General features: G+C 38.9%; 1 protein-coding gene across 1 annotated transcript; it reads right to left on the reverse strand.

Moving 5' to 3' along the window:
• Nucleotides 1-934: 934 nt before the first annotated feature.
• Nucleotides 935-25502, reverse strand: ermp1 (endoplasmic reticulum metallopeptidase 1). Its single transcript, XM_083564054.1, has 16 exons — nt 25110-25502; nt 20776-21080; nt 18352-18479; nt 17581-17686; nt 16999-17145; nt 15508-15600; nt 13091-13303; nt 12267-12487; nt 11950-12124; nt 11179-11369; nt 10907-11059; nt 8069-8271; nt 5927-6042; nt 4596-4759; nt 3600-3781; nt 935-1502 (listed from the first exon to the last, which is right to left on the reverse strand). Exons 1-15 carry the CDS (start codon nt 25376-25378, stop codon nt 3611-3613), a joined length of 2655 nt encoding a protein of 884 aa, XP_083420180.1. The 5' UTR covers nt 25379-25502; the 3' UTR covers nt 935-1502; nt 3600-3610.
• Between the last annotated feature and the right edge of the window lie 2049 nt (nt 25503-27551).

Consider the following 27551-nt stretch of genomic DNA (forward strand, 5'->3'; position numbering starts at 1 on the left):
CAGGTTCTGGAATTAATAGGAAAAATGAGGCTTTGTATTTGCATGATATAATTATTGGTGATATTAACATAGAGGTGCGTCATCCACAAACATTCACTAAGGGTTTTGTAACAAAATACTTTTCTCGGAACCCTTGTACACAATAGTCAACAATTTCTTGTAGCCATAAGACAAACTAGAGCGATCCAGAGATGTTTTTATTCCAATAAATGATGTAATGAGGAAACGGTGGGCAAAGAAAAGTCAGTACAAATCTTTCAACTCTATTCAGTGACATTAGTATCTTATAGCGGGGGAGGGGGGGGTTCTAGACGCTCAGATATCTGATAATTAAAAGATTAATTTAATATATACGGATATCAGGATCGGATTCCCCAGCCTTATCAGGGTTCGTATGCCAGGTCACACGCAATGATGGATCACTCGACTTGTTTGCATTCCCCCTTTCATTCCAGCAGCAGTCGTGCTTCAGCTCCTGCACAGCCTGCACCCTTATTTCCATGGTGTACTGATGTTTTATTTTTTTCCCTCCTCTGCGTTTGTTTACTCTTCTGACTTAATATTATCAGAAGAGCCAATTTGGATGAATTTGATGTTTTGAGTTTTTTTTTCATCGACTGAGAATTTCTAATACCTCATGTAATAATGCATCTTCTTTTTTATTTTTAATTTTTTTTGCTCGTGCTTTGAGAGCACCGATATGCAAGTTACATGTGCTGTGCGTTTGTGTTTTAAAAAAAATAATAATTTACAGCTTCGTTTTTAACGTCTTTATTGGAATATAATCTCTATATCCAGTCACGCGATCTGATACGGCGCTCTGTCACAGACAGGGTGTGTGTACAGTTCGGTATATTTAGCTCTGTATTCATTTTTTCCGGGTCTCTGAGTGAGCTCATTATGGCCTCTTTGTGTTTATTCACTATCGTAAAAAAAATTTTTTTTTATTGCTTCTCCTCGCACTGCCCTGCGCATGTTAAGTATTAATCCGGATTATTTATCATGAGACAAAACTCGGAATGAGGGCTGTGAACTTACAATCCGCTGCAGTGTGAGAGCGCATTGTTAATATTATTTGGTTTTCGCTGTGCTCAGGAGTTTTCCGTCGGTACTTTAAGAGCTCATTATAGCAAGGTACATAAAATAAAGCAGAAGAAAAAGAACACTTCACTGTTGAGACTGATGTGCTCTTAATTGGCCCATGATGAGGTAATAGTGTTATGTAAATTAAAAATATGGAGATTTATTCTAGATGGAAAATATTTGCTGTTACAGTTCAGTCCCTTGCCTTGCCTGAGAGACAGAGTGCGGCTTGTTCAATCGCATCGAAACCTGGAACTGGTTCGTTTCGTGGTCACTTCAGTATTATTATGGGGTTGCGGATCCCATGTGCAATGATAACGCAGCAACTCGGGTTCGGCTCTCGAGCTCGACCATGTGCTCCGTGTGGACCAATCGGATCGGTTCTCGCTGCTCTTCAGGCCAAACAGCGGTTTATTTTCCTGCAAGTATACAGAGGCTCGTTAGCAGAGTTTCCTGGTACTTGTTGCATATCGGTTCTTTTTTTTTTTTTTTTCTTTCTCCTTTCCCACAGTGTGTAATAATATAGCCGTATTCTGCTTAGTCTGCTTACCAAAGACGTAATGTAGACCCACATGCAGCTCTGAGCTGCTCTGATTATGCAAATTAAATTTGGGATTCATTCTCTCTCTTTTTTTTTTTTCCCCGTTTAAAAACACTCATGACCCCATCGGTTTTCTCCTGCGTCTGTGTCTTGTGTTAAAGCTAAACATACAAAATAGTGCAATGGAGGAATAAGCGAACGTGTGTGTTTCTATAATGATCATTTCACTTGTTCTCAATGAAAGGGCACGGTACTTATTTCACATAGGACTTTTCTGAACACAAGCAGAAAACTGACTTCCTGTGCGTGTGTATGTGTGTGTGCGTGAGAGAGGTTGATGTAATCGATGGTGCAGGACGCAGTTCTGCATCAGGATCATGTGTGTATATTATAATGACACATTCTTGTACAATTCACTTTTTCTACCAAGTTTCTAGAGCTTTTCCTGTACATAAAGAACAATAAATTATTTTTAAAAGCATCCCTCAAACAGTGTGAATGAGTCACATGGTTTGGTCTTGTGGAGTTGTCTGGCGAATATCGAGCTGCACGATATATCAGAATGATCGAATTGGTGCAATACACGTAATCACGAGGCGGTCGTGATCAAAGAAATATTTCATAGTTTTTCGTAATCAAAAGCTGAGATTTTGGGGCGATACAGAAAAGAGCAGAGGATATTCAGGGTGTGAACAGCTGCAAATCTGTGCCTTAAGTCATAATTAAACACAATATTATGCAGCCCTCCTAAATATGGTATTTAAAGTTGCTAAAGGAACACTTCATTTTTTTTGACTACTAATCCATAAATGCAGCCAGTGTCTCTTCCTCAAACTTAGCACAGCGCTGAAGGTACATAGTTGTAAAGGACGTCTTTGGATGTCGTGGCATTAAAATTCAATCCAGCTCCATGAAGACATGTTTTTTTTATTGGTTGGAGTGGAAGATCTCGAGTGGCCTGCTATAGAGCGCTGACCTCAACCTCGATTATTAATCAGGTCAATCGTTCAATTGAATGCTGAGCAACTTAATTTCAACATGTACCTATACATCTGAAACATGTATTTTATTAATGTAATATTTGTTAATACTACAGATTGAATCTTTGTGTTACCATTTAACATAAACCCGAACAGTCATGCTTAAAATATCCCTCTTTAAATGGCTTCACAAAAGGCCAGTGCATTTTTTATTTTTTTTTAAGTATCAATTGATTAATCAATAAGTACAATCTGATCAAATCCACTATCGGTTGAACATTAAGTTTTATAGTTATAAGTAAATGGGGGTTAAAAAAAGCACAATCTTATGCTCAGGTGTCCACAAACTTTTTCTCCATATAGTGTAAAAAAGTCAAAGCTTTCTACCCCTGGAGTTACAGTGGCCCTATGAAAGGTGACCTCACTGTTACCTCCTGTCTTCCCCTTCACACCAAACCCCCTTGTACATTTTTGTCACGGACTTGAATCACTGACAGCTCAGCAATAGTCTTTGTAGTAAATAAATACTGAAAAACTCGCCTTTTGGTGTTGCGATAAGAAAAAAAAAAAAAAAACGCTCATTAATGATGCATTAAAAATGAGTTTAATACAACCTCAGTGTGGAGCCTGTTCTCCTAATCAGGTGGAAAACTCACATCACCAAAATCCTCCCAATCGGTTACGTGAACAATGTTACAGTTAGTCGTTCACGGTGGTTTAATGACCCGTCCGGTATTCCGTTAGTCGTCCGTGTTTCGAATTAAAATGGATGGAATACTGGTGGCGAGTTTCGATCCGGTATGGACTCGAGTTATAATTACTTTGCATTATTAAAACCTCTGCATGTGAGAAAGAGAGAGAAGGAGGGACACGGTAGACGAGAGAAAGAAGTTCGGATGAGGAGAAATGCAGACTGATAATTCATACTTGTTAACCCTGACAGTGGTTTAGTCCAAAATGATGAGTGTGTGGATACGAGACACAATGACTTTCACCTCGGTCATGTTCAGTACAGGTACATGTCATACGTGCTGACCCATGAAGTCGCAAAGGCCCAGTCCGGAAATTTCCGCAAAAACGACTTGAGCTCGGGAGTGTGCTGATCATCTCCGAATAAATAGTGAGTGGAAATGGCGATGGCGATCGAGCTGTCTTCATCCAAATGCTCTGCGGGTGGCTGAGAGAAGAAGGAAAAAAAAATACACTTTATTAAAATTAATGTATCACCTAAAGTGTACTCACTTTTGTTGCCAGTTATTTTTAGAGGACAGCAAATCTGCTGTTATACAAACCGCACACTGACTAGTTTTTTTTCTATAGTATTGTCCCTGGAGAGATCTATTAAAATGCTTGCTGAAATGTGAGATACTGTATATAATGAAATGCCGGTAGACCCCGACTTACGCTGGAGATGCGTTCTGATGAACCCATCGTGACTTGCGTTTACGGCATTTAGTGACGTACAAACGTGCTGAGTTTGTATCAATGAGTAAATCGACACTGGTTCACTAGATTGCAGACTTAAGATACCATCAACCCAAAACTCTGTTGAGAGGAACTAAAGCGCCATTTTTTTTTTTTGTTATTTTTTAGTAAAAGACAAAACAAACGGGGGAAAGTGTGAGTTTGAGTGTTTCATAAAGAAATAGGGCTTTACCCATCAGTTGAAGGTGGGCAGTGACTCTATAACCTATAACCCTATAGTAAATAAAAAATATGGCCTCACCTACCCAGGAGTTTTAAAGAATTGTGATCAATATACTGTCTTTTGTCAATAATTGAGCAAATGACAGTACATAATTATACCACTGCAATGTGTAAACTATACAATATTGCCAAAAGTATTAGGACACCTGGTCATAAGTATGCTGTGTGATTTTTTACTTTTGGGAATATAGTGTATGTATGAGGCGGCGGGCGTGTGGATGCGGACATCCTATCGGCTTTCCAAAGCATCATACCGTGTAAAACGCTGCTAAAAATTTTTTTACCTGAACCTCGATCCAGAAGGTCCACGGTCCCGCGTCCACGCCGTGAGAGTAATATATGAAATATTCTCCGTCCAGATCGTACTGCGGCGTCCCGTCTGCAAACGACCAGCCTGAGAGTGAGGATCCCGTGTGGGGTAAGACGTACAGCGACATGTGGCTCGGACCTGAGGAACAATATCATCAAAGAGGTTCTTCACAGCTATATGCCAAAAACAATTATTACTGTCGAATAAACAAATATGGTTTTAGTTTCATCGTTCAGCATTCACAAACTGGAATAGACGATTTGCTTCCGGGGGCACACGCCAGAAAGTGGATTGACATTTTCTTCTGGAAATTTTGTGCACTGAAATGTTCGGGTCTAAGGTGTGTCCCGGGCTTAAAGTTCTTATCCTTCCTTTCTTAATCTAGCTTTTGGAGCGAGAATAACATTTTGGAACTGTATTGTTTATCCTTCATCCAGCTGTAATTTAGGCTACAGGTAGACTCAGGTACCAAAACCTGCTAACATGTGCACTGATTGGAGAGGCTTGTGTTCCTCAATAAATGTTTAATTCAAGCAGTTTTCTGTATCACTCCTTAAGATGTTATGAGATAAAAAGGAAAATCGGCCAAACAAATCAGCTGCTATGATTTCTAAATATCTACCAGAAGAAAAACCTGTATCGGTCGACCTCTAGACATTAATCTTGAGTACCTACAGAGTCGTATTGCATCCTTCATTTCTTCAAAGAGTCTTACGTTTGATCAGATTTATCAAAGAGAGTTACAGCTTTACGCTTCTCTCTGAATGTGCTGTGGGCGGAGTTAAAAAAACGACAGGAACACACATACACACTTGCGAATCTCTGTTGCTGCCCTGGAAACACTAACGCTGGGTTCTTTGGTAAAGAAGGCTGAAGAAGTTTCTCTTTCCCTCACATCGAAAAACACTTTTTTGGAGACATTCTTCTCAAACAAGTCATGTGCAGTGCTCCAGACGTCTGTCCGTAACCAAATACAGCACGGCGATGGACGTGTTCTCGCTCCGGTTGCTGTTTGCGAGCTCTTTCGGGAGAAGTGCCCATACAAGGAAATCCACTCTTTATGATGTCATGAACTTATATGAACTCGGAAGGAATGTATTAGGCACAGAAATCCTCCTACATACGTCTAAATCTTTTTCTATATTATTTTTTTTATGAAAATCCAACTCTAACAGTGTAAATAACTCAAAATGCATTAAATAGCATTAGGCTTTCTTTAGTGTTCAGAACAGGTTTGCTACAAGGCCTACAGCTAATTCCTCCACACATGTCCACACACAGCCTCACACACGTGACATATCTTACCTTTAACTTCAAAGCTCAACTTTATTGACCCCCATTCAGATACGTGTTTGGACAGCAGTTTAAACTCCAGTGGAGATTTAGGGGAGACTGCAGGAGCAGGGAGATACCAGCTCTTCCTAAAGTAACACAAAAATAAGCCAAACATCTATACACAGCATAAACACATAGAGATAGACAGATCTTTAAAATGTGTGTGAGTCTTGAGTTCTCATCTAATAGTGCAAGTGTTACCTTTCATATTTCTTTCTTTACCTAGCTGGAGCTGGTGTAAACTCTCAAGTTTATCTAAGAACCTTAACATAATCTTGTAATATACACAAACATATTGGGCCACGTGACTTTTCCACCCACTCACCCTTTTACCACAAAGTTGGAGGCACACAGTTGTACAGGATGTCGCATTACACTTTTCCTTCACTTGAATTAGAAGACTCAAACCTGTTCCAGCATGATAATGCCCCTGTGTGCAAATCCAGCTTCATGAAGATCTGCTTTACATGAGTTGGAATGGAAGGTTTTGAGTGGCCTGCTATACAGCTCTGATCGCAACCCTATTGAACCCCTTTGGGATGAATTGGAACGATGACTGTACCCCAGCCCTCCTCACCTCACCTCCATCAGGACCTGACAAATTTAGTTTAACATGTGGAATGTGGAATGCAATGTTCAAAAAGCTCAGGTGTCCACAGTCATTCTATATAATAACGAAACATTATAAATAACGGTGCTTGAACAAACTTCCTTTTATGTAACCTTCAGTGTGCTCTTGGTCTGTATTTCATCTCTTTATCACACAAACCTAAATCAAGTCAATACAAATAAAAGATGTAGTAAATAATCTTGCATAGACGATAATTATTTCAAGGAGGGTTTGTTTTAAGAAGCCTGGACGTTGCTTAACAAAATGAATGAATAAAATATTTAGGTTAAAACAACTGTCTTACCTGTTCTCTATTTTTTAATACTTTAAAGAAAGTGCAGCCAGTTAGAGAGATTATTTTTATTAGCAGCTAAAATTATTATTAAAAGTGGCTTATTATTAGTTAGAAGTTATTAGTATAACTGGGCAATATTTCCTTATTTCTAATCATCCTTTTTGCACTGTTTGCACTCCACTGTTTGTCCTACTACACATACATTCGATTGTACATTATTTATTTTTATGCATTGATATTTTGTTTATTCTTATTTCTTATTTCTGCCAGCCTCTGAGAGCTACCAAGCACAAAAAAACCTGTTGTATCCCCACAATGACAACAAAGTCTGAATTTGAAAATAATCGAAAAAAATATATATATACAGTGGAGCCCCGGTGTACGAGTGCCTTGTAGTAGGAGAATATCGGTGTACGAGCGTTTCTTTTGACACGCTTGGTTCCGGTCACACGTTTTGCTTGTCGCTCGTCACCTCCGTCCCCGCGCTTCATGGACATCGATCTGAGTGCGTTCTCGTCGTTCTCGTGTAAATATTGTGCTTTTTGTCTGTTTCTTTTTTTTTTTTTTTTTTTTTAATTTTTTTTTTTTATAGAGTTTTTGTTTTATTTCAGTACAAATCATGGGTCCCAAGAAGTGTAGTGATAGCGCTGGAAAGAATAACCAGTGGAATAAATAATGAGATAGTAGAAAAGCACGAACGCACACGAGATCCATGTCTGCAATCAACAGAAAGTTCAATCATAAAAGTTCAATCATAAAGAACAAAGTTATTTTTTTGTAATTTATTACTTTTTATGTTTATACTTTGTTACTAGTATATTTGTGTGTTAATTTAGGCATAAAACATTTTTTTAAGGGCTGAAATAAGTGATCGTCTGAGGTCTGGGAACGGATTAATTGCTTTTACATTAATTCTTATGGGAAAATCAACAGGCGAGTACGAGCATAAGGGAACACGAGCGGTTTTCAGGAACTAATTAATCTCGTACACCGGGGTTCCACTGTATATATAATAACATCGCTGAAATACCAGAATAAGTTAAATATGTGGCTATATATTTAAATTCATTTTTAAACTTAAGGAAATTAGGTTTTAAAAGAATTTGCGAACACTTTTCTCTCATTATATGATTAGAAATGCATCCACACAAAGTGTTAAACCACTTTTCGCTTCTCTTGTTTATTGTAGATGAATACAATGACTCACTTGATGAGAAATTTGACGGGAAGGAACCAGGGGAAACCGCAGTAGGGCAACTCGTCGCTGCAGCGTATGCAGATGGTGTCGTTAATCTCGGGAACGTGAGGGGTGATGTGATTCATTCCCGTGTAATCAAAGCTGTTGATCCAATACCCGGAATCGGCTTTCTCCACAGAGCCATCCAAAGCATGAAAAGTGCGTGAGATGTGCTGAAAAAAAACACGCACGGACACGAGTTTCACGTAAAAAAAAATATATATATATATATATATATCATATTATCATCACAGTACAACACACAGGGCAAAAAAATAAAAATAAAATACAGTGGGGGAAATGATGATTTGATCACCTACTAATTGTGTAAATTTACCCTCTTACAAAAAAATGAACAGTCGAATTGTTATGGTAGGTTTCTTTTAACAGAGAGAGAAAAAATATATAAAAAAAAGAATGAAAATATATATATATATTATATTATATTATATATAAATTAATTTGTATTTGATCGAGTGAAATTTGTATTTTTTTTCTCCTACCAACCAGCAAGAGTTCTGACTCCCACACACCCAAATTATTCCTGTACCTTTAGGAAAGAATTTTTGAATCTCACAGAAACAACCTATTCCATTCAAATCTCTTCACCACCATGAGCAAGACCAAATAGCTGTCAAAGGATGTCAGGGACAAGATTGTAGACCTGCACAAGTCTGGAATGGGCTACAAGAACATCAGCAAAAAGCTTGGTGAGAAAGACGCCACTGTTGGACTGATAATTCGAAAATGGAATATTTCACGCTATATCTCACTTCATGGGGTAAGGATGATTCTGAGAAAGGTGAGGGCTCAGACCAGAAATACACGAGAGGAGCTGGTTAATGATCTTAAAGGAGCTGGAACCACAGTCAAGAAAACCATTGGTAACACACTGAGATCTCTCTGCTCAAGAATGCACATGAACAGGCCCGTCTGAAGTTTGCCAATTAATACCTGAATAATTCAGAGAAGGCTTGGAATGTGGTCAGATGAGACCAAAATTTTGCTCTTTGGCATCAACTCAACTCGCCGTGTTTGGAGGCAGAGAAATGCTAAATATGACCCCTAGAACATCATCCCCACTGTCAAACATGGAGGAGGAACATTCTGCTTTAGGGCTGTTTTTCTGCTAAGGGTACAGGAAGACTTCACCACATGAACAGGGCTATGCACTGTAGAATCATGGATGAGAACCTTCTGGCCTCAACACTAAAGATGAGGGGTGGATGAGTCTTTCAGCATGACAATGACCCAAAACTTACAGCCAAAACAACAATCTGATGGTCTTGTTGCCCATTTCAGCCTTGTGCAGGTCTACAAGCTTGTCCATCTTTCCCATGGTGGTGGAAAGGTTTAAATGGAAGAGGTTGATTCTGTGACTGCTGTATTTTATACACATAAGGAGTTGATATCAAGAGTACTTTCCTAAAGGGACAGGACTAATTTCAAGTCAGAACTCTTGCTAATTTGGTAGGGGATCAAATACTTATTTCACTCAATCAAAAACAAATTCGTTTAGAACCTTTCTTGAATTTTTTCTTTTTTTTTTTTTTTAAGTATTTAAAGTATTTGGAGTGTTCCTTTTTTAATTTTTTTTAGTTTAAATGCATGTCTTGTTTTTCCCAATCTTTATTCCATTTAGCACAATTTAATGGTTTAGTACAGTAAGTTCAGTACTATTTTACATGGAGCGTTATATTTGTTATTAAAATATATTTTTAATCAGTATATATTTACAAAAATACCGGCTGATTGATCGATTATTGGCAAGTACAATCCAACCTAGCTATCGGTATCGTAAAATCCATCAGCTGACCTCTCTAAAGGAACCTGCTGAACTTGTCAACAAACTTTTTAATTTGCAGGAAAATATGGGCTGGAAGAACCTGTCAGACTCAACAACTGTACCTGAATTCTGTCTGGTCTTTTTTTTTGTTTGTTTGTTGGTTTTTTTTTAATCTTCAGGCTATCCAATTTCTGTTCTTGGCTTACTGGAGTGAAACGTAATGTGGCCTTTTATGCAGTTGCTACCTAGTAATCTTGACCGGTACCTGTGTGATTTTATACACTGCACCACTGCCACATTATTTTCTGACTGTATAGTTGCTCGAATGAGTAGCTGTAATTTCACAATGCTTTTCCCAACACACAAATATCACTGATCTGAGTTTTTATAAATCAAAATGCACTTCAGCATGTAAAAAAAAGATTTTTTTTAAATAGCTTTATTAAGAGGGTGACTGATTCATCTGTTTTGCCAATTAATCGGCACAGAAAGTTGATTCATAATTTCATAGTTAAAACTATCTTCAAAGAAATCCATATCAATAGTTTTTCCGGGTTGCTTAACGCAGCATGAGAGCAGCCTCTAGAGGCAAATAACTTATGCCACATGCTGTTCATTGCAAATTTGCCACTTAACGTCGGTTATTTCGATCCACATGACCAATCGTCGGCTTTTGCCACGTCACCATCTCACTACCGTATTTTCGCTTATATAAGACGCGTCTTATAGAAAGTTTTACATACCATTGTGCCGGCGACATAACCGGGTTCCACTGTAATATATTTATCTTTATTTTATTTAGCACAATTTCATGATTCAGTAGTTTATTTATTTATTTATTTTTCTAATAAAGTTCATTAGTATTTTACATTTAGTATTATGTTTAGTTTTTTTTGTCCAGTATCTATATAAAAAAAAAAACGATTGGTTGATTAATCGTTTATTGGCAAGTACGATCCAACCAGGAGACCGGTATTGGTAAAATCCACTATGGATCAATTTCATATTTGTAAATAACTTGCCTGTATAATGACTCGCTTGGGCCGTGGATTTGCTGGATCACCAGAATATGGAAAGAAAAGTCCACAGGAAACGAGGACAAGCATCACAGCAAAAATCATCCACAAAGCAGCTAATGCACGCTTCGTACTTTGGGCCAGGTACAGGAAATGAATCTGTGTGTTCAGGAGAGTTTGTATCAAGACATTTTTGTTACTATTACAAAAATATACAGAGGTATATGGAAACTTTATTTTTGTTAATTTATTTTTACTAAGTGTGAGGATTCACTCACCAGAAAAGATGAAAGTATGGCAACGGCCATAGCAATGAGTGATGCAAGAACCACGTCTGGGGGGATTTCGGTGCCACTGCGTCCCAATATGGGCGTAAAAATCTCAAACACGATCCAGATAAGGAACAGCAGGTGAACGTAGGGGAAAGACAAGCCCAATAGGTAGAAGAAGATATAGAACTTTGACACACCTGCACAAAACAAATACACACCATCAGTACCACAGCTTTACTCTTCAGGGAAGGTTTTCCACTAGATTTGAGTGTGGCTCTTGGGATTTGCCCCATCTGTGGTTCTGTATCTGCTGGGGTGTGTGTGTGTGTGTGTGTGTGTGTGTGTGTGTGTGTGTGTGTGTGTGTGTCAGTCAGTCAAGGTTATTGATTCATTTGGTTATAATAACTAAACGAAAACTAAGAAATATATAAACTGGTTTTCAAGTAGTTCTGTTCTACAGTAGGTTTTTTTTTCTTTTCGAAGATTTCCATATCTCTTTATTTATTTATTTTAGATGCAATTTCTCATGAATTTATTTATTTATCCAATTTAGATTTCCATATCTTTTATGAATTTGAGTTGGTGGTAGCACAGTGGTCTTGCTTAGCTATCAAGGTTATTCCAATAGCAGAAATGTGTGTCAGTGTTATACACGTTTGTAGGCTATTATTAGCTGTTAAACAATTGAGTGTCGCGTCTCTCGATCCTTAAGCCTTGCTTGATGGCGTGCCGTTCGTTGTGAACGTGTGTATGAACGTAATGTGCTACGGCTCACACCTTTCTGCAGAAAGTGTCTGGAGAGTAGCAGTTTGGTGGCGAGAGGGAAAAACACCATGAGCATGGGAACGTATGCGGAACATAAACCGCGCTGAGTGAGAAAAACAAGGGCGCAGCACCACAGTAGCAGACTGACGTCAAAGAACAAGTCGCCCAAATCCAACCTCCGCATATTCTGGGAGGGAGAGAGAGAAAAACGTGTCAATAAAATTTCTAGGCAATAAAGTAAGAAATTAATTTCTTTTAAAAATGCAAAGCAATGAATAATGACCGCGAAGGGAAAGAGCTCCAGGGCGTGTTGTGGCTGTTTTACTCACTCTGAAGTAGAGGTTTTTGGCAAGGGTGTGGATCAAAAGGATCTTTCCAGCAGCAGCAGCTCCATACAGTAAGATGGACGTGTGAAAGTGAGTGAACCAGAACATGGAACGACCCGAAAGTGTAATGATTAGTGCCACAATCAGAACCGTGAGCAGAGCCACGAACCAGCTGAGCACGAACACGCATGAGCCATACAACAGTTCCAACACGTACTGGCCACCTGCACATCACAACACAGTGGTTCCTTCAATGATCAATATGCTAACAATGGACCACATTTATCAATATTTTGTGGTAAATGTATTTATAGGCTAAAAAAATTATATTCTAATATGCCTTTATCCATATAAACGTCAAAGTGTGTGTGTTTGACCTACATTTACTGACAAAGAATCTCCATCTACAAAAACAGGATTTCTACAAAACTACAAATATCACACAGTTTTTTTTTTTTTTTTTTTTCAAGCCAATAAACTTGCACTTCGGAATAGCTAAAAAATTCAATTTTACGTATGTGGCACGATCCAAGAGAAATTCAAGCTAATAACAGAAAGCTGATTGGCTGTTGCATGTTGGTCCCATTTGTATTAATAATACAGAGAATAATATTTGGACTCGCAAAAGAACTGCAACACCAAGGAAACAAACAAACAAACAAAAAAAATCATAACAATAGAAGTATAGCACTTGCTTTTAGCAAAAAAAAAACAAAAAAAAAACAAAAAAAGAGCAGCTTTCACACCTAACCCACATAAACTGTTGGTAATTAATGTCATTTTGTGTGTGTGTGTGGGTGTGTAGGTGTGTGTGGGTGTGTACTCACCCACATTGCTAGGCCGCAGACTTTTCTTTGCAAGGTAGATAAGGGTTGCAATGACGACCATGTAATTGATGATGGAACCAACTCGTGCTGGATACGCCACCATCGTTACACCCAAGACATCGAAAAACACCATGCTGCCATGGCGATATTCTGACGGGTCAGCTAAGGTTCCTGTCATGACCAGATTCTTCAGCAAGGCCAGGATGTTGTCACCTGGTGAAGCACAAAACAATGCAACTCCTTCTGACCTTTTCTATACTTCTCCATCAACATTCTCAAAGCAAATAATGCGTCTATAGTGCTCTTCCTCGGCACAGATAGTCACCTCTTCTCTCAGCCTGGCTTCCACTACTCTTTCATATAACTTCATGGTGTGACTGATCAACTTAGCATTATATATATATATATATATATATATATATATATATATATATATATATATATATATATATATATATATATATATATATATATATACAGTGAGGAAAATAAGTATTTGAACACCCTGCAATTTTGCAAGTTCTCCCACTTAGAAATCATGGAGGGGTCTGAAATGGTCATCGTAGGTGCATGTCCACTGTGAGAGACATAATCTAAAAAAAAAAAATCCAGAAATCACAATGTATGATTTTTAAACTATTTATTTGTATGATACAGCTGCAAATAAGTATTTGAACACCTGAGAAAGTCAATGTTAATATTTGGTACAGTAGCCTTTGTTTGCAATTACAGAGGTCAAACGTGTCCTGTAGTTTTTCACCAGGTTTGCACACACTGCAGGAGGGATTTTGGCCCACTCCTCCACACAGATCTTCTCTAGATCAGTCAGGTTTCTGGCCTGTTGCTGAGAAACACTGAGTTTGAGCTCCCGCCAAAGATTATTAGGTTTAGGTCTGGAGACTGGCTAGGCCACGCCAGAACGTTGATATGCTTCTTACAGAGCCACTCCTTGGTTATCCTGGCTGTGTGCTTCGGGTCATTGTCATGTTGAAAGACCCAGCCTCGACCCATCTTCAATGCTCTAACTGAGGGAAGGAGGTTGTTCCCCAAAATCTCGCAATACATGACCCCGGTCATCCTCTCCTTAATACAGTGCAGTCGGCCTGTCCCATGTGCAGAAAACACCCCCAAAGCATGATGCTACCACCCCCATGCTTCACAGTAGGGATGGTGTCCTTGGGATGGTACTCATCATTCTTCTTCCTCCAAACACGTTTAGTGGAATTATGACACAAAAGTTCTATTTTGGTCTCATCTGACCCCATGACTTTCTCCCATGACTCCTCTGGATCATCCAAATGGTCATTGGCAAACTTAAGACGTGCCTGGACATGTGCTGGTTTAAGCAGGGGAACCTTCCATGCCATGCATGATTTCAAACCATGACGTCTTAGTGTATTACCAACAGTAACCTTGGAAACGGTGGTCCCAGCTCTTTTCAGGTCATTGACCAGCTCCTCCCGTGTAGTTCTGGGCTGATTTCTCACCTTCCTTAGGATCATTGAGACCCCACGAGGTGAGATCTTGCATGGAGCCCCAGTCCGAGGGAGATTGACAGTCATGTTTAGCTTCTTCCATTTTCTAATGATTGCTTGATTATTCACCAAGCTGCTTGGCAATTTCCCCGTAGCCCTTTCCAGCCTTGTGGAGGTGTGCAATTTTGTCTCTAGTGTCTTTGGACAGCTCTTTGGTCTTGGCCATGTTAGTAGTTGGATTCTTACTGATTGTATGGGGTGGACAGGTGTCTTTATGCAGCTAACGACCTCAAACAGGTGCATCTAATTTAGGATAATAAATGTAGTGGAGGTGGACATTTTAAAGGCAGACTAACAGGTCTTTGAGGGTCAGAATTCTAGCCGATAGACAGGTGTTCAAATACTTATTTGCAGCTGTATCATACAAATAAATAGTTAAAAAATCATATATTGTGATTTCTGGATTTTTTTTTTTAGATTATGTCTCTCACAGTGGACATGCACCTACGATGACAATTTCAGACCCCTCCATGATTTCTAAGTGGTAGAACTTGCAAAATAGCAGGGTGTTCAAATACTTATTTTCCTCACTGTATATATATATATATATATATATATATATATATATATATATATATATATATATATATATATATATATATATATATATATATATATATATATGCTATATGAGCTCCCTAAGAGAAACGCCTCCTGCACTGATTTAGTTGTTTCAACTACACAGTAGTTTATCAGCAATACAAAAGTCAACTTTTGAGGCATACCAGACATTTCCTCTGTGAATTTGAAAGCTCTTGAGGCAGGACTTGTGAGAGCTTCTGTTTAGTTCCTACGCTCTCAAATGTATTACTTCCATAGTAAAGAATTCCATTCCTATAGAATTACCCACATATTATTTGTATAAAGGTTGTGTGTATGTACCTGCTCTCTGAATGGAGTCTGTAAGAATGCGATCTGCAGTGTCGTACTTTGTGTGATAGATATAACCGTTCTCGATGAAGGCCAGATCAATACCTGCAAGAAAACAAAAATGCTAAAATAATGAATCGATTATTTATCATTTACACATAACATGTTATAACATATATGCATGTTTGCAATATTTTAAGCAATATCAGTGTTTTTGTTTTTCAAAGATTTTAGAGTGAAAAAGAGAAAGCAGCACCCTGCAAAAAAATGGGAACCCCAGGAGACTTTGACCAAGGTATCAGACCTTAATTGGCCTATAAGGGTCATGGCTTGTTCACAGGCATCGTTAGAAGAGGCCAGGTAATCTCAAAGCTTTATAAATACCCAGACTCCTCTTTTCTTGTCCCAACAATCAGCAGACATGGGTTCCTCTAAGCAGTTGCCTAGCACTCTGAAAATGAAAATGTTTGATGCCCACAAAGCAGGAGAAGGCTATAAGAGGATAGCAAAGTGTTTTCATGTACCGATTTCCTCAGTTCAGAATGTAATGAAGAAATGGCAGTTAACAGGAACAGTGGAGGTCAAGATAAAGTCTGGAAGACCAAAACAAATATCAGAGTTTGACTGCAAAAGACCTCCAGGAACATTTGGCAGAACTCTAGAGTTGTGGTACACTGTTCAACTGTTCAGCAGCATCTGCACAAATATGGCCTTCATGAAAGAGTCATCAGAAGAAAACCTGTACTGTGTCCTCACCACAAAAACTTTCACAAGCCTGATGCATTTTTGGAAAAAAAAAGTCCTGTGGACCGATGAGGTTAAAATAGAACTCTTTTTTTCGCAATGAGCAAAGGTATGTTTGGAGAACAAAGGGCACAGAATTTCATGAAAAGAACACCTGTCCAACTGTTAAGCATAGGGTTGGATCGATCGATGGATCGATCCGTTACTTTATGCCTTTCATCTTCCACTTGCATAACTGTTCACATTAACAGACATTTTGACCAGGGGTGCCCAAACCTTCGCATAACACTGTATATATTTTTATTATAGGAGAAGTAGGAGCCTGAGTCGACTATTACTATTTGAATCTTTGCAGAGGTGTTATAAAACGAGGATCATGACATTTCTGTAATATAGCGGTGCTTAAAGTCGGATTTAACTAACTGTTTTTTCCCCCGTGACGGACTGAAGTTTCACTTTCCATGATCCGTGACCGACACAGGAGCATCTTGGTGGCAGGGATTGAAATATTTAACAGTGTCTGGGAGATTCTGTAAAGGTTCTGATTTAATTCTGTAAATGATTCTTTTTTTGGTGCGTCTGTACTCTGTTGACGTGAAATGTAAATCTCGACTGCAGTTACTTGTTTTTTTTTTTTTTTAGGTTTATTGACCAAAATGGTTTTATTCATTTTCTTAAATATCTTTGTGGCTTTAAAACGGAACGAGGAATCCGGAACTACCTGATGTCGTCGTTGCCGTATAAAGTGTGCGTGTTTACCAGGAATGTTGCCAAAGTCTCTGAAGATGCGGAAGTCGGTGTCTGAAGGTATAATGCCACTCTGGAACACTTCCTGTCCCACAACTGATGCAAAAGGGTGTTTGACGGAATTAACATATGCTTGAACCAGCCATGGGTTCTCTGGACCTAAAAAAAACACACACGCAAACAATAAAGTATGAATGTGTCCATAATGTCCACTACCACAAACTGTTATCAATAATTCACCTGTAAAAATGTTTTTATTTCTTCTCATTGAGCGGAGTAAAGTGCAAGTATTAATCGTTGGTTATTGAAAGTCTTCTGGTTGGTCATTTGATACAGATTTACAACCTCTTTATCTCTGTAAAGCTGCTTTGAGACAATGTCCATTGTTAAAAGCGCTATACAAATATGAATGAATTGAAAGACAGAGCTACAATGAACAAAACAGAACAATACTATTAATAAGAAACTAGATACACAAGCTGGTTCTTAAACATGGTTGACTGAGCTGAGTTGTCGGAAAGTAAGTGTGCGTGTGCACGTGTGTGCGTGTGTGTGTGTGCGTGTGTGTGTGTGTGTAGATATATGTGTATGCACCTGTCTGGAACACCAGCTCCTTTCCCCCGACTCCAGCAGCCTCCATATTCACAAATGCTCTGATCTGCTTCACCCACTTGTGCTGAGTGACAAAGCCATGACTCGCCTGTTTCTCACACACACACACACACACACACACACACACACACACACACACACACAGACATGCACGCAACACCACTAAATTTACATATTATAATGAGATTAATGCAGAAAAACTGCACAGCTGGTTTACACTGACTTTTACCCTTCCGTCTTCTCCCTCAATCTTTCCTGCATGTCTCTCTGTCTCTTCTTCTGCTTCTCATTCACTCGTGACCCCATCCCTCTCAATTTTCCTCTCCCTGCCTGTCTATTTAATTAACAAACGGTCCAAATTTCATTGGATTAGTAGAAACGGTTCTGCAAATCTGTTCCATGATGTCAAGGGACATTTCCAAGATTTTCTGCAATTTTTTTGAAAGATAAGATTTAACCTTAGTTTTATGAAAAATAATACTGAATTAAAAACTGGAACTCGTTACTTTGAGTAACTCGGTACTCTTGGCTTCCAATACAGCGATGTATTCTAGAGATCTTTACTGATGGTGCCATAAATCGGATACTACAGTTTCTAATGTATTTACACAGTCTAAGAGAAAATACATCTTTTGAATGATTTTACTCTCTCTATGTCCCAATCTCCCTCAGAGATATAAGCTATTTTGAATCTCTCAAAAGTTTTCTCTCTGCCTTTGGTTCTTCGCCCATCTCTCTATCTGTTGCGCTCACCTGAAGTATGTTCTCCTCGGCTCCGTTGAACAGAAAGATGATTCCGTGATTTAGAAGAATAGAAAGGTTGGATATTGAGTGCAAGACCTCCAGCATGACAGCACAGCTTACAGCATCATCACTTGCTCCTGTCTCACACACAAAAAAGAGGGCACATATATGCATTAACAATACACTTCAAATAAAAAAAAAAAAAAAAAAATTTTTATATATATATATATATATATATATATATATATATATATATATATATATATATATATATATATATATATGTATATATATATATATATATATATATATATATATATATATATATATATATATATATGTATATATATATATATATATATATATATATATATAGCGCCTTAAAAAAGTTACATCTCAAAGCGTTTACCAAGCATAAAAATAGGAAAATTGAATTAAATAATTAAAATAAAAATACATAAAAAAATAATAATAATTAATAAATAAATAAATGCTTACATTACAGACAATGGGCCCATTAACACCAATCAGGCACTGTTTGAATTTCACAGCCAATCCAAATATTACTGATCATACTTTCTTTTCGGCTTCTCCCGTTAGGGGTCGCCACAGCGGATCCTCCGCACGTTTGATTTGGCACGTTTTACGCTGGATGCCCTTCCTAACGCAACCCTCCCCAATTTATCCGGGCTTGGGACCGGCACTAAGAGTGGCTGGGGATGGTTCCCTGACCGGGAATCGAACCCGGGTCGCAGCTGTTGGAGCGCTGCATCTTAACCACTAGACCACCAGGGGACCTGATCATATGCATCGCTATTTAGTCATCTTTACCCATCCTGTGATGGTTTCTTGAATTGTTACCCCGAATGTACAGGAAAATGAGATTATCATACCATTAATGGGATTCCCATTCACTAGATCTCGATCTAAAAGGATCTAACATTTAGGAGGTGTTAGAATGCGAAATCTGTTGTTAAAATATTCTGGAATTATGTGGGGTCCTACTTAGTATGAGTCAGTGGTGAGCTGTGCATTTTACACCTAAGCCTTCAGTGGTGTCCTGCCTAAATCAATCCACCTCTAAATGCATTCATTATGACGCCACGGCTATAGAAACCATCAATATTATACAGAAACGCAGTAAAACAGTGCGCTGCATCACAGACAGGTATCTCATGCAGTGATAAAGAATGAGATTAGTAATGCACCACCCACATACATCATCTCGAACGTTAGAATCAATTTCAACCACATAAAACAACAATACCACAGCCCACCCTGGGTTTTCCGGACATTATTGAGCATTTTTCCGTGCATTATGGTTTTCGTGAGGGTTGGAAATGAAGGCAAATTATTATTATAGAAACTAATTATTTTTTAAGCCTACAAATTATTTACCTTGAAGCTTCATTTAGGCTATTTATCCACACATGAAGCACTGTGTTTCCCCACGGACCATTATTACTAACGCACCACCAGCTACCTGTTGAGCGCTCTAAGGGTCTTATTTATAAACATGGCGTACGAACAAAACGGCGATGTTTCAGAACGTTTGGGATATTTTCAAACTAAAGCAAAGAAAACGCCCTACAATGCGTTCACCTTTTTTTTCTTTTTTTTTGTAATTTGAAATTAACATATATATATTTATTTATGATTTTTTATTTATATATTCGTATTTGCATTTTGATATAATATGGCAATTATGCAAATGACGTTTATTTTAAGAGGCCCGTCTTATTTTCTCTTGTATATTTAGTGTTGCTTGTTAATAAAGAAAAAGTACTTCTTATCTGATTACTCGATTAATTGGACTAATTGGTAGAATACTTGATTACTAAAATAATGTGCTTTCCTGCAAATTCTCCTGGAAAGAAAACGGGGTAAAAGTACAAATGTTTCTTGAAAAAGCTTAACAACTGTTTTGAAAATGACATTGTAAAAGTATCCGTGACCAAATCGATTTCTTCTCGTCTGTCACCCGTTCAAGTCTACATGGATATATTTGAGCTTGTACGGTTTGCTACGAATACGATTCGCGAGCCCCTGACAGCACGCTCCCTCTGACCATCCAATCAAATGATGTGAAAATGCCGACGGTACTGTCTGCTAGATGGCCCCAGTGTCACCAACTCAAAATCTGATTGGTTAAAACAGATTTCATCCTCATGTATTTTAATCTGCAGGTGTCTGCACTGATTCCAAAGGTTTTTTTTTTCATGTGGCAACACATGATGGCTAAAATTTTATTGGATAGAAACTCTAACATAAACATACACTACTGGAAGCAGTGCAACCGAGAGAAAAGCTATGAAATGAAGAAACGACTATTAGGAAAAAAAACTGTATACATATTAATGAAAAATTATAATTATAATAATAAGTTTTTAAATTGCCCGCTTCCTGCTCACACAAAATAGACGCAGTGTTTACCTGGACTGCTGGGCACACTGTCAAAATGGCAATTAGCCAATACGAAGTGCTGAGCTCCACCTTTGGGTTCGAGTCGTACTACAATGTTAGTGATTTGATCATAGCAGCTCGTGAATCCTCCCAGGAAGTCGATGCTGAACGAGCCACTGTGTTTGTGGGTCTCCACGGTGATGGCGTTAGGCCCATCAACGCTCTCGCTTCGCACCCGCTCCACCTGCTCCAACAGGAAGTTTACCGTCATGACGTCATTCTCAGGACTGCCTGCGGGTCGAGGCCCCACGCTGGTGATGTGCTCCAGGTACTTCCTGTTACACACACAACACAAATACATGAATCAAACACAAATCGTTCATTTTGATTCATATATGATCTGGTTTAACCTCTGAGAGAAGCACTTTGCATACACCGCTGACACAAAGCACATCTTGCTTTACCACACGCCATCAAATTCTGACCTGAAACCTAAATTCTCATTTGACTCTCTGAATACTTAATATATAACATGCAGTGTTAACAGAGGGAAATGCAGTGTTAACAGAGGTAAAATTCACATACAGGAGAAAAGACCTCTTGAGCAGCAAGGTCATGACTTAACCAATGCAATATTCAAGAAGGTACAAAGTTCAAACTAGAGATTTAGGCTGATAACGTCAGTGGTAAGTAAAAGAGAGGCAGACAAACAGTATCAGGTTGCAGTGTTTTCTCTTGCGCTCTTTTTCTCCCTTTTCATTTCGCTCTAGAAACATACAAAACATACAAAAGAAAAACATGAGCCGCTATAATCGCATGCCATTCAGCTGCCTTGGTTCTCCTTTTCTACCCAGTTCATTGTTTGTCTTCTCTTATGCAACTGATCCAAGTCATCAGCTCACTAACACACCCTTCATCACACAATAAAATATGCCTTACTTCTGACTGACAAATATTAAGGACTGATAGAAAGACAGAGAAGCACACCAGCAACTTCTTTCACTCATCTTCACTAAAGGTCCTGATGAATAATAAGGACACATTCCCATGGCCATTTATACCCAGGGGTAACTCATATACTGAATTCATACACAGGAACTTTTTTAAATGAGGGGCCGAGTCAGTCTCTAATAAAAAATTACATGGGATGGAAAGACTACCAGTAGTATTGTGGAGATTTTACAATGATTTTAAATGTATTTATTACACCTTCTGATACTAGATTAGTTTATTATTTTAATATGCACCATACAAATGAGCGGTACTATTCAAGAGATATAAAGCCTATTTAAAGAGCATTATTACTATCATAAAATTTTTTCATAGCATTGCTTCGAAATCAAAACATTTATCACCGTAATTTCGGGACTATAAAGCGCCCCCATATATAAGCCGCACCCACTGAATTTTACAAAGATTTTTATTTTGAACATAAATAAGCCGCACCTGTCTATAAGCACCTGTCTTAAACTAATGAACTTTACACAGGCTTTAACGAAAGACGAAAGTGTCTGTTACACGGTGTAACGGGTGAAATATGTTGTGGCTCCTTTAAGAGCAGAGCAAAATTTTGGGAACAGCCTGCCGGCGCATTTTTCCGGTATTACTGCATGTGTGCAAGACCGAGGAATATGTCCTTATTATTTTCTGATGCTCATTTCTAAGTTTCTTTGACTCACCCGTAACGCTGTTGCCAAGAAAATAAAAAAGCACGAGTTTTGGAAACCTGTCTGTGCTTATATGATTTCATATAAGCAAGCGAGCTCTCCCTTAACCCAGACTCAACGCGTTACAACGGCTTGTATCTAAACAGTAGCCTACCAAGAAAGTCATTGTTCACCGTCTTCCTCCTTCCTTTCACAACTATTTCTCTCTGGAGTTTATCTTTTGGCATCGTCGTGCGTTTAAAAATCAACACCGGTGAAAGTTTTTCTCCCGAAGCTGTGCAGCTCAGAACACAAGTGAGGTGCGTTTTTTGGCTTGAAGTTTGTGAAACCGGGAAAAACCCAGGAAAAATCCATAAATTAGCCGCTTCGTTGTTTAAGCCGCGGGGTTCAAAACGTTGGAAAAAAGTAGCGGCTTATAGTCCGAAAAATACAGTAGTCATGCATATGGTTGGTTGGTGAAAACCAAATAATGAGGTTACGTTAATAACTAGAGGTCGACTGATAGTGGATTTTACCGATACCTAGGTTGGATCGTACCTGACGATAACTCATTAATCAACCAATAGTTTTTCAAACGGATACTTTTTAAATCCGGCCTGATTTTAATTGATTCTGATCATACTGATTCAAATTCTCTACCACCTGAATTCTGCTAAGAACCTTCAACTTCCCAGAAATAAAAAGGAGGAAAATAATAAAACCAGGTACACATTAACTACCAAACTTGACCACCATCAGGCGACATCTAAAGACTTCAGCCTGACTCGATGTTAAATTAGACTATAAGCAAACAAGGCTTAAATAGGCGCTGATAAGAAAATCCTGTGGGAAAAATTTTTATATAAGATCTGAAATACTTTCATTTCAGTTTCAACTCGTGTATAGCAATAATGTTTGGCGCACCACCTTCAAACTAACAGAATAAAACCTCCAAACAAACAAAGATGACCATTAAAAAAAAAATGTATTCAAATCTAAATAGCCACAAATCACAGAGCTGTTGCTCTCAGTTCTCTCCTAATGGTTCCTCAATTCAGCTACAGAGATCTCAACCCACGCTGAGCTACACAGCAAAACATGGTCTGTCTGACCTGCAATTAGTTCTGCATGTTTGGACTTATTTAAATTTCTAAAAACCTGCTCAGCTACAGGTGTTGCTACATGACACTGTTGAAAACTTGCACGCTGATCCAACTCCAAATCTAATCGCATAATCTTACAAACCCTCATGTGGCCAACCGACAGACATGAACATATCTTAAAAACTGAAACTAAAAACAAAACTAAGCGGATAGAACTATAGCCACAATAACCGAATGAGGTCACTCGAAGTCATAACAGGCTCGGAGCTATTTGTTCCTTCGCTTCTACGGTGCGTAAAAATAAAACTTCATTTCTGTTTTGAATTAAAGTCATCACACTGTGTGAATAGAGGGAGTGGGAAGCTTGGAATCTCATCCAGGTAAGAGAGGAGGGTATGAGGGACAGGCCTCAGCGATTATCATGAGTGTGTTTCCTTCTGCATGGCTGCTCCATGCACTTAATTCAAGGTCATTGTGGTTAAACATTAAGAAAGATTATTTCGATTCTGGGATCTAGACACGTCTAAATGTGTCAGAAATCCATCCAGGAAGGACGGGAGTGAGATTCCAAAAACAACACGGTGTCAAGATTTCGGATCTGTTTATCTGGATCGATCCCTGGCTGGAAATCATCGAGCATGTGATCCTTTTTTATTATTGTTTTCAAGCGAACATTTCCATGAATGCAAACGACTTTGTTGCGACTGCAACATCGAGCGCTGTCGAAAATCATTTACAGAAACGCTACCATTCGTAAACAAATATGTCAGTGCAAGATGTAGCAGCGTGACGTTTTGATGGTCCTCCAGGTGTGCTACAGAGCAGAAAGTGGGGGTGGTGGTACTGGTGGGGGTCTCCATCAGTCTCCTTGGAGGAAGCTGTAGCTCAGTGGTTACAGCTCTGGGTTACATAAGATTTGGGGTTTAAGCCCCTATATCACCAAGCTGCCATTCTTGGGCCCTTAAGCAAGGCCCTTAAACCGTTCTGCTCCTGGGGCGCTGTATCGCGGCTGACCTCAGTTTCCTAACATAGATGGCACAGGCGAAGAAAAACATTGTATTGTATTGAACATACAAAGCTTTAATTCTCATTTGATTCACTGTTAGGATCTAGTACGATATACGAGGTGGTAAGTTCTCCCAAGTGTTCCTGAGGACTCGCCACCAAACACATCTAAACATGTTCATATGTAATAAAGTGTGATAGGTAGTTCTAATCTGATTGCTTTCTCCATCCCAGAGAGAAATAAGCAATTGAAAAGGATATCAAAACAATATGGATCGCAGTCCTCGGGTGTAGATCGAAAGCCATGGTTTTGCTTTTGGAGAAAGAACTCAATAGCAGCAGACAAGCCAGGAGTCCAAAAAGTATGAGATGTTAAAAAAAAAAAACAGGAGCAAACGCAAGACAAGTTCAGACACTTTAATTTCAGTACATGGTGAATTGAGGTCATGTGCAGCCCAACTGAACCTGTAGATGATATGAAGCAGAGCATGTGGTTGAGGTTGACACACACAGAGTGAGAGCTTGCGAGCTGATGCATTGGACTGTCATGTAGGTCTTCTGCATCAGTGCACTTCTCCATTGTAGTGCTTCTGGACGTTCAGGATCTTACCTTGCCCTGGTAGCGTTGAATTCGCCGCCGGGTTTTCCAATCACGAGCTGCTTCAGCGACCAGTGCACGCAGCCCCACAGCGCGAATAAGAACACGAGCACGAGCGCGCACGCCGCCCCTTCGCTCAACCCGAACGAGCCTTCGCGTTTCTTCTTCCCGCCGTTCCCGTTCCCGTTCCCGTCCCCGTCGCGCTTCGGCGTGCCGCTATTCGCGTAGGACGTGGTGTTCAGCGAGGATTTCAGCCTCCGGACGGCGGTGTCACCTTCCATTCTGAGCTTTTCCCCCTTCACGAAACAGCGTCGAGTCTGAACTCCGCTGCTCGCGCCGAACGTTCGGACCCGACACGCCAAAGGTCACACTTCCGGCATCACGTGACGTCACTGCCACCGCTACACGACTCGGAGAACACTTCCGGGTTTTTTTGTGTTTTTTTCCATAGAGGGCGCATTGTCTACAATATATAATTATAGTTGTTATATTTGAACAATGCAAGACGAGCCCATATTTACCTTTCTCTACAATTACAGCATGCAGTATTAATAACACACACACGCAATATTGTACTCACTTATGTTTCCATTATTTAGACAATAATGTCTGTATGTTGAGTTGTTTTTAGAGGACAGTAAATCTGTACTGCTATACAAGCTGCACATTGACTACTGCAGTGGTCTAAGATTGCATTGAATAATAGATCAGTATCTGCCCTGTATTTCTCAGCATGAAGGACACATTAATCCTGATCATATCTCCAACTCCATTTGCAGAAATGCAGCCCCAAACCTTCAGAAAACCCCCACCATGGGCCACTTTTGCCCTTATACTCGTTATTGCACCACTATAGAGTCCTTCAGTTAACTTTTTTGTTGCTCCAGTCTGATGTTTGGTCCTTCATAGAGTAAATTTGGGCACCTCTGGCTTTTATCCAAAAGTTTGTGGACAATTGAGGATCACACCCAAATGTACTTCTACCACAAGCTGTTTCTACAAAGCTGGAAACACACAATTGTATAGAAAGTCTTGCATTGCTGTCGTGTTTACAATTTCCTTCAGAGGCTGAAACTTATCTGTGCATGACAGTACATAAAGGGAGTTCCATGAAAAAGCAAACCTCCTCATTTAGTTTTGATAACTAAATAAGCAAACCCCCACCATTTAATTCTGGAGAGTGGAGGTTATTACAACAGCAGAGCTAAATACATCTTTTATAAAATATTACAAAAATAAGACTGAATGGCTCAAACAAAGCATAAAAGAGAGCAGAAATTGTTTTAAGAAACTGTTACTATAGGAGTTATCTATTAAGTAAACATGTAACACATTTGCCTATTTTCCAGAATGTGTTTTCCATACAATTCTTAACACTGTCAGCATTTAGCATCAGATTATTAGGAACATGTTTGGGGTAGAAGTAGCAATTTAGCCAAGGATCTGGTGTAGTAAGCAAATTGATGGGGCAACAAAAATAAAAGGAATGGATGAAAACGTGTGTTTAAATCTGTACAATTGTACCGATAAAAGGTAATTGTCGTAGCAAAGAAACGAGTGGAAATTTCAAATAAACACATGACAACAATTGAATAACAACTATGAAAAATACACACATATTCTCTATACTGTAGGTGGAAGAATGTCTAAGAAAAGAAATGATTCATGTGAGAAAAAAATGCATGCAATAAATAAGTGAATAAGTGAAATGTCTACATACACCACATGTGTAAAATTCACTCGTCTCTGGAGAGCATGCACGGACGTTGCTATCTCTGCCCTGTCAATCGAAGCAACATTAGAGCTCATTCCAACTTCACTAGTCCTGTGACACAGTATGTCTCAGGTTAAAAAAGATGTGCTTGGCTTGCTTCACGTGTATTAAAGGAGGCACGTGTTTGCCTTCACTCTCTCTGGCTGGTTGCTGTCATGTGATATTGGAACGTTATCTTAGATTTTAGAAAAAGGGGGCATCATATGATAATTCACATGTTTTCTACGTGTGAGTTTTCTGTAACCTGCACAAGTCTAACTGTAATTTTATCTTCCATTACAAAATTGCTGTTAGTGATGACCAAGTTTTGATAATACAATACGATTCACGTGCAGTTCAACTCACATTACTGTATTTGCCTTTTTTGCTAATGCTAATAATATCACCCTTGGATCCAGTAGCAGGCCATGAATTTTTAAGGCCCTCAGTGGTGTCTTACCTGAAACAATCCACCTCTTAATAGCATCGTTATGACGCCACGGCTAAAGAAACCATCAGTAATATACAGAATCGCAGTATAACAGAGCGCTGCATCACAGACAGGTAGCTCTTGAAGTACAAATGAATGGCATTACTATGGTAAGAAACCCTGTAAACACAATTCAACATGCCCCTTGTCACTGCAGCCACAGCTGCGCTACCAAAATACATCATTTCTAGCAGAAGCATCAACATTAACC

The sequence above is a fragment of the Silurus aristotelis genome, assembly GCF_946808225.1.
Source record: "Silurus aristotelis genome assembly, chromosome: 16".
Taxonomy (NCBI): Eukaryota; Metazoa; Chordata; class Actinopteri; order Siluriformes; family Siluridae; genus Silurus; species Silurus aristotelis.